Source organism: Arachis duranensis, chromosome 1, assembly GCF_000817695.3.
Source record: "Arachis duranensis cultivar V14167 chromosome 1, aradu.V14167.gnm2.J7QH, whole genome shotgun sequence".
Taxonomy (NCBI): Eukaryota; Viridiplantae; Streptophyta; class Magnoliopsida; order Fabales; family Fabaceae; genus Arachis; species Arachis duranensis.
The window spans coordinates 36,201,377-36,210,137 of record NC_029772.3 but is presented as its reverse complement, the minus strand read 5'-3'; the positions used below and the strand labels follow the sequence as shown (position 1 = coordinate 36,210,137).

Genomic DNA, 8,761 nt, shown 5'->3' with positions numbered 1-8,761 from the left:
AAAAAGAAAATGCAAGTAAAGAAGTCAGCAACCCAATAATTAATAAAAAGCTCAAGTGGGAACAAAAAGGAAAGACTAATCGAGGAAATGGGGAAATAGCTTACCGACATGGGCTCGACCAATTTTCTGATCACCTATTAAGAAGTGAGGATTAAGGTTTCGAAGACCAAAGATCGCCAACAAGATGTCGGCTATTCGGCGGTCCTCCTCATGTAATGCATCGTAAGTCACTTTTATTAGGTAGTCAGAGCCAGCTCCAAAACTCCAATAGGTCGGTATCCTCCTCTCCCCTTCTAGGGTCAGCCAGAAGGGATGATGGCCATGGACCGGCCTAACCTTAAAGAAGGTACTTTTGAAGTCGTGGAAGGAATATTCGAAAAGTCCAAAGATCCTCCGGCCTTGCACAGCCTGAAAGGACATGTACCCTTTTTTCGTCTTACCCTCTCGGGAAGGGTTTGTTAATAAAAAGAGGTAAAGAAACACGTTTACAGAGACCGGGAGCTCCAAGTATCCACACACCAGCTCAAAGCAACGAATCGCGGCCCAGCTGTTAGGGTGCAGTTGCTAAAGAGCAACATCGCAATGATTCAACAAAGACATGACAAATGGAGAAAAGGGAAGCCAGATGCCCAAGGGGTCGCCATGATCTTATGGCAGACATGTTCCCACTCGTCCGGGACGAAGACCTGGTAATTGGCTTCCTCTAGACCACCTACACACAAGGACCCAGAATCCCAAAGTGCCTGTAAATCTTCTCGGGTGACCCGGGAAGCCGTATCCTTTACGTCAGAAGTCACCCAGATGTAGCGATCAACGATGTTTGGCACTACGGGGCGCTGAGCCATACCTACAGTGGGGGCACCACTTAAGTTAACCCGGAAGGTCAGAAGCATGGAAGAAGATGAAAAAACAAGGAACAACTACGCTAGGTCATTTGCACTAATCTAACGGCCACATCCAAAAAGCAAAGCCCTAATGATACCCTTTACTAGCTATCTAATTGATGTTATGTCAAACTACCTAGTGTAAATAAAAGCAAGGAATATCGCATGGCGATCAACAAAAAGGCAGGTACGACAGGGATAAAAAGAACAAAGGCAAATGCTTACCAAAAGAGACGTAGCAGATTGAAGGTGCGTATGAGAGAAAGGCAGAGAATTCTTTAGCAAATCACGAACAAAAGGCAGAAGTAAGGAGAGAATGCAGTACGCCAGGAGGAATTGGTAAATAAAGGAATGAAAGATATGAGAGTAAAGGAATGAAGGGTGATAATTGTCGGTGGGAAGTGCGAAAGGTCAGGTGAAAAAGGGTTCAAGTCGGCCATAATGAGCATTAAATGCTCGACGCAGGAATCGAGGCGACTCTTCCAATGACGAATGAAGGTGACTCGTGCGTTGCAGTCACGAACTCTAGAATGCACTCTCGAACTTGAGAGACCTCAGCCAAGTGGTTCGAAACGCACCAGCCACGAGCTTCTACGCATCTGGCTGGCACGTTGGGAGCATTGTTCCACCCCAGCCCGTTAGTGACCCGGGTTCAAGCGAGATCAGCCGACTCGACGGGTCGCTCGACCCAAACCAAGAGTTGATCCGCACATCACCTCATCCACATAGAATCTAGACAGCTAGCAGAAGCTTCCGGAAAATTGGGCCTGGTCACAGGGGGCCCACCCGAAGTACGGACTATAGAAGGGGAGGGACCTACCCCTCCCGGAGGTACGTCACCTGACTTAACCCTAATAACCGCCTTTGTACGGACATTGACTTGAGTGTTAGAGTCCTTGCAGGTGGCCCTATCGCATCGTCACCCGGCGAGTCTCAACAGGCGACCCTCTCCATTTCCTTGCACCCAGTTCCTAACCCCCTCAAGCCTCTGCTCCATCAAGCGAACCAGCCTAACCTGTTGGACCAACGAAAACCCGAGCAGACAAACAAATATTTTCTTCCAAAATTAATAAAATCCTTTTCTAAATTCTCTCATTTATCTCTCTCCTTTTTTTCTATTTCTCTCTACCCTTCTCACTCTATATATAATTTATAATTTATGTTTTATATTAGTAAATTTGAAAAATCAAAATATGTCACTTGATATTTTTATTATAATAAAAATAAAATTTTTTCTTTCAAAATTAACAAATTCTCTCTCTTAGTCTTCATCTTTATCTTTCTCTCTCTTTTCTCTCATTCTCTATTTTTTTTTCTTTTTGTTCTACAAAAAAAAATTAACAAAATAATATAATTCAAATAAAAGATATTATTATTATATACATATTTTTTTAGTTTTTTTTATTTAGTTTTAAATTTTCAGTACTTATTTTTTTAATTTATATTTTTATTTTCTTCTTTCAAATATTTATTAAATATTTAGAGAGAATACTAATGTTATGATAAAAGTTAGAATCAATATTCAATTATTTAAAAAAAATTTTGAGTTAATTTTATGACTATCAATATAATTTCTTTTATACTAATATCTAATTATATTTTTATATATAGAGAGAGAAAAAAATATTATTTTTAAATTATAAGCATAAAAATTAATTATTTCTATTTGTGCAACAGACTTAACACCTAATTAAAAGTATACAAGTTAAATCGTTTCAAATTTTAGATAACGAATATTGAAATTAATTATTAGTAATAAATTAAACTTTATCATATTAAAATAATAACTAAAAATTTTATTATCTAATTTTTTATCTATAGAAATCCGAAGAGTGAGGAGTTTATAAGATGAGAGACTCATTAACTTGACACCTTAAGGTTTTGAGTTGAATGTGGTTTTGAGTTGAATGTGGTCGAGAGTTCTCCATGGTTGGCCCAACAGAAACTTTTCTCCCTTACAATCTTTTTGTAAAAATAATTTGATTCTATAAATTTTTTGTATCATAATTTATAATATTAAAATAAAATTAATATAATTTTAAAAAAATTATATTTCTGTAATATAATTACGGATAAAAATACTAGTGGGACTCTAATTTCCTTTCGTATCCTCATTCTTTACTCTCCATACACATATATAAGGCCCATCCATAGAAACATCTATCCATACATATCGGCTCATCTATAGAAACATCGTCATCTCAATTTCACTGAATTCTTGTTCACAATTTGCCACCAGCATCATAAATTTAAAAAGTTTAATTATTCGATTAATCTCTATAATTTTGTAAAATTTTTAATTATATTTTTATATTTTTTTATTTAAATTTTTATATCAATTTTTTTAATTAAATTCTTATATAATTAAAATACTAAATCAATTACTGTTAAGAGAAATTTAATTGAAAAAAAATTAATACAAAAATCTAATTAAAAAAAATATAAAAATTTAATTAAAAATTTTGCAAAACTATAAAATCAATAGAATAATTAAATCATTTTAAATTTATGTTTTCCTCTCATAAATCCCAAAACACTGCGAACCGATCTCAATACAAAAAATTTTATATTCTTAGAGACAAAATTTAGAATTATTAACCATAAAGTAAAATGGAAAATAAATTGGATTTGCAACTGCACATACCCTTTATAGAAGGAAGGACTGAATTTTTTTCCTTTTTTTTCCCTTTTCCTTTGGCCAAACAAAAAACTTATTATTTACAGAGCAGAAACTGAAAAAAAAGGGGGGACAAACCTCGGCACTTTCTACACTTCTCTGTATACCAACATCCAATTCATATTCTTCACTACATGCTATACAAAACTCGTATGATTTTTTTCAATATGCTAAATGAACCATATAAAACCAAAACCATTACAAATTTCTTGGAGGCCAGTACCCTTAGGTTCACCCTCAGACCACATCTTCGCATCAAACCCAAACAGCCAGCACCAACAAAGAAAAGCCAAGACACAACTGCGCAGAAAAAGACCTTCAGGGCCTCCGAAGGGCCACAGACATGGGCAACATCAGGTGTAATTTCCACATAGGGGATGGCGGGGCTTATTTGAGTCCCCTCGGCCGCTTGATTCAGTCCAAGACTCTCATTCATCCAATCAGACAACCTAATCAGCACTTTTGCAAGCCATGCAATCTCGTCATTTGATATTGGACGTCTCATCCAGTCGCCTTTATACTTAACATCTACATACGCATGGTTGCCAGCTCTTCTTGGCTTGAATATGTCATCACGACATTGTTGATGATGGATTGGCTCTGGGGAAGTTGGGGATGATATCATTGTGTGTCCATCAAATAAGTACCCCAACTTTTCCTTCAATGAATCTATGCATTGAAGGCTTGATACATGCCCAGACATAGCTTGCAACTCAGCTTCTGCACGTAGTATAAACAGCTGCAGGACCCAAAAAAAAGGAACAAAGGATGAAAACCTAGTACCATCAACTACATATATCATTTTAGTTAGAAACACGAGTCTGGTTGACTTTTTTACCCAAAAAAAGGTACAACTTATATAATTACACTTTTGACTGTTGTAATCTAGTTAGATAATATGTATATATTTGATAGCAGAATTAAAGGACCTGAAGAAGCTGTTGTCCGCCATCCTCCCCCTCCACAAACAGTCGCAAATCCTTGTTCCAATTCTCATGTAAGAATGAGCCATCAGCATCAGTCTCACATAAACCATCTTCCCAGTCCTGAAAAACCAGTATTATTCTTTTTAACAATTGTAAAGGTAAGAGGTCAAACTTAATACAGCGCTTAGGTGAGAAGCAAAATTGATCAAGTTCAGATGCACATGACAAAATATATTAACTGTGGGAAAAGTCGCATAATTCAAAATAGTCATCCTATACCAACAGTAAGTATAGAATAAACTTTTAGCTCAAACAGAGGGCAAATAACTACTAAACTGAAAGATGCTACTTGCAGGAACTGTAAAAACAGGACAAAAAAATAAGCCCACCTGCAACTGCTCATGGATACTAGGAACATATCTGTACAAGTTGTTCAACATTGGTTTGCCTGGTCCAGCCTGTTTGGAGTGGAAAAGCGTATCCACATTCTTCAGAAGGTCGATGAGCTCTTTTGATGACGTCAACATGTCTAACACCTGAAAGTTCCATTCAAGTAGACATAAAAGATATATTATCACTATAATAAGATCCCATAAGCCTCAAAAGTCTACAATAACAGCAACAATACACACATAAGGGCAAAACTTAACTAGATCACAGAAACTTTCTAAATGTTATAGCAGCAATCTAAATGTATTTTCAACAGTTAACCAGTTCACAGATATTACTACCAAAACAGTAAATGGATTATTTTCCTTGTAAACTTTCACAAACTAGATAAAATATTTACTAGCATTTCATATATGGTTAGGTGAATAGTATTCTGTGCCTCAGACCAAAATGCCAATTAAACAATAAACCATTGCATTTACTTTAGATGCAAGGTTTACAGTTACTAATATTACTAGAACAACAACAAACAATAACGAAAACAAAATCTTATCCAACTAACTGGGGTTAGCTTTATCGATCAAATAATGCTATTGCTTCCTATGTATCACGTCTGAGATTGTTCATCAGAAATTTTGCTTAAAACACTTCACACAAAGCCTCTTTAGATCTTTATCTACCTCTAACTATTGGTCTATCTTCCATATGATCCACTACTCTCATCGGATGTTCTAACGGCCTTCTCTCCACATGTCCAAACCACCTAAGACAAGATTCCATCATCTTTTCAACAATGGGTGCTACCTATAACTTTCTCTTTTATATTCTCATTCCTGATTTCATCCATAAGTCTATGACTAAATCCATTGAAGAATCTTCATTTTGGCCATCCTGAACTTGTGTACAGGTTCATCCTTTGCCGGCCAAAACTCCATTGCGTACAACATAGCTTATCTAAACAGTGCAATAAAAATCAGGAAAGACCAGCAATGATTTGGAAACTAAAATGACTTGGTTAACCCATGCATGCCACTGCTAGAAACTATAAAGCCTTGCCAATGTGTTGCAGAGCCGAAGGGAAAATTGACATAGACTTCAACATCAGTTAATAGCCATGTTTGAATGCATCCAGCATTCCTAGATTTTAACTTCCCACTCACCCCACCCACTGGGCCATGCCGCCAGGGATGGTAAAGCAAGAAAATTGAAAAAGACTTCCATAACATCTAAAAGCACCACATTTCAATGCTTCCAATATTCCTATGTTTTATATCACAATCATGATGGACAAAAACTCCTGGTCTGAACAAACTTCATTGCACTGAGCTGTAAATATTATTTACCACCGGGGATAATTCATGCAGATCCAACTTAGTAGCCACTTTTAAAAATCTGATTTTGCTATGAGACTATAACATGCAAGGACCTACAGCCATTATAACTAAGAACATGCAAATCACCCAGTCACTCACTACAACCCGTAAACATGAAACAATGGAATACAATTTTCTGTAACATGAAAGGAACCGAATATAGCTTGTTATACAGTTGCTAGTGTGCTCAAGAATCAGCTGCAGTTTCAGACTTTCAGTTCCACCATATGTCCTAAACATGAAACACTATACAAGTAAATACCCACCTCCCTATCAAATTCATAAGCAAGTCAAATAAACATAAAACATCCCAGCCCACAACATTGACTTACGAAAGAAAGGCATAGATTGCCCAACATTGGAAATTCTGACAATATGGAACAATGAAAAACATAAAAGAAGGTTGAGAAAGAAACCTTGAGCACCATCTGGATTATAAGCTCAACATCATTATGAAGAAATCTGTGAGCAAATCCAATAAAATGCATAACCAGGGAACTGAAGTATAGGTAGTTAGACAGCACATAATCCTGCCACTGTGGAGTATAACCACGGCTTCTGGCAACATAATTCTCCTTCCTTTCATTCACCAGAGCAGAAGCAGACCCATTGGCAATAGCTTCAAGCTCAGAGAGCTCATCCTCAGTTACATTCCAAGGCTCCAAGTAACTAATCCAGACCGAGAAAACCTGAGAAACATTCTTCACGGAAGCCGCCACAGGGCAGAACAAGAACGTTCTCAGCAGGTATCTATACAGAGGCCTCTGCACCCATGGGTTCCAACACCGCAGAGAATTGTACTTCGAAACCAATTCCTTCGCCCTCACTGCATCAAATGAGGAAGAAGAACCCAAATTCCTCCATCTAGGGCTCCCACAACACTCGCTGGCACCTCCACCGTCGCGAGCTTCAATCACCGCTACGGTGCTCAAATTCAAATACCTCACAAAAACTTTCACCACCTCACCGAGCCCTGGAGTCGGTGGAGTCTCTCCCAGCACCGACCGGAGCCGGAAAGAGACGCCAAGGAACTTGCAATCTTTCAAAGGAAACGGCGAGAAATCGTTATCAACAAGCCAGAAATGAATCAAGGCAGAAACCAGAAACTGAGCACGCGCCACAACCTTGGCATCAAAACCGCCAGCGTAGTGAAGGATCGAGCTACGGTAGGGTTGGTGTGCGTTGAGGTCGTAGGTTGGGACATACGCGCTCAGATACGACCGTAGAATACGTATATACAAATTCGATTCAGTTTTCTGTTCGGCATTACCAGAACGTTTAACGGCGCTGGCAAAAACTGGAATCGAATGAGCCCAATTCTCTAACCGAAACTTCTTCACACTCTTAACCTCGACAAGGTGTGAATTCTCCGATTTGCCCCTGCAAACAGGGTAATACGCGAACCAGAAGAGGAAGTACTCGAAAACATTGAGCTGGATTTGGGAAGAAGGTGGTGATTCTTTAACCCTAGATTGGAAGAGAGAGGGGCAGAGTTCGGAGAGTGCGCCGGGGCCGCCGGAGGCTACACCGGTGGGAGAGGAAGAGGAGGAGATTAGAAGGAAGCGGGCCCACTCCGGAAGGCGTTCGGCAGGGAAGACGTATTTGACGAGGGAGAGGTTGTCGACGGCGGAGATAGCGGATGAGAGGGTTCCGGCTGGGGAGAGGAGACTGGAGAGTGCGGCGGAGAGGTCGGAGTCGTTGGAGGAAATGGCGACATCGATCCAGCCAGCGGGGGAGGGAGGTTTGTTAGGGTTACTTGGGTCGTCAAAGCCGAAGAGTTTGCAGATTAGGGTTGGGAAGGCGAGGGAGAAGAAGTGGCGGGACTGATCGGGTGTGTGGGAGTGCAGGAAGGAGTCGATGGAGGCGCAGGTGGAGACGATTTGGGAAGGTGTTGATGCGGCGGCGATGGTTGAAGCGAGGTCCTGAGATTTAGAGTGGGAATCGAGGGTGTAGGAGTGAGGGACCATCGTAAGGGGTTACGGTGGGGGCGCGATAAGACCGATTTGATATTGAGTTTTAGGGTTTTAAAGGAAAGAGAAGGGAGAAGCAGGGTTTTTTGTTTGTGTGATTGGGTTTGGGAAGTTTTTTCAAAATGAGAGAAGAGGCAAAGGCAAATGGCGCCCTTTTATGGGGGTGAGAGTGTGTGTAACGTGGCGAAGTAATAGAGTCACTAATCACTATGATCGCATACGGTGGGGCACTCTTTCATTTGATTTGAAAAATTGTAAAAAGGAAGTGGACATAGAAGTAAGAAAGAGCTCGAGGTTCTTTGTAGTTTATAGCGTGGAGCCGTGGACTGCTTTTGTTACTTTGTCTGTTTCCACTGTAGTTATAAAAACTGAATCGGGAATCGAAAATCGATCATATTTTTAATTTATTCGTTTATTAATTTAACTAATAAATTATTGGTTAAATCAATAAAATTAGTTTTATGTAAATAAAAAATATAAAATAATAAAAAATTTAAAATTTAAATTTAAAATAAATATTTTTATTAATATTAAAAAATAA

The 8,761-nt window shown here is 38.9% G+C and overlaps 1 protein-coding gene across 1 annotated transcript; it reads right to left on the bottom strand.

The window, feature by feature from the left end:
* Nucleotides 1-3,497: 3,497 nt before the first annotated feature.
* Nucleotides 3,498-8,405, bottom strand: LOC107486174 (uncharacterized). Its single transcript, XM_016106734.3, has 4 exons — nucleotides 6,667-8,405; nucleotides 4,877-5,023; nucleotides 4,491-4,607; nucleotides 3,498-4,300 (listed from the first exon to the last, which is right to left on the bottom strand). The coding sequence occupies exons 1-4, from the start codon at nucleotides 8,215-8,217 to the stop codon at nucleotides 3,692-3,694; spliced, it is 2,424 nt and encodes an 807-aa protein (XP_015962220.1). The 5' UTR covers nucleotides 8,218-8,405; the 3' UTR covers nucleotides 3,498-3,691.
* Nucleotides 8,406-8,761: the final 356 nt, after the last annotated feature.

Excerpts from the sequence above, each read along its gene's own strand:
- LOC107486174 (XM_016106734.3), bottom strand. The coding sequence starts at position 8,217 with ATGGTCCCTCACTCCTACACCCTCGATTCCCACTCTAAATCTCAGGAC. Across the intron at positions 5,024-6,666 it reads TAATCCAGATGGTGCTCAAG|GTGTTAGACATGTTGACGTC; the intron begins GTTTCTTTCTCA and ends TGGAACTTTCAG. Across the intron at positions 4,608-4,876 it reads GTATCCATGAGCAGTTGCAG|GACTGGGAAGATGGTTTATG; the intron begins GTGGGCTTATTT and ends CTGGTTTTTCAG.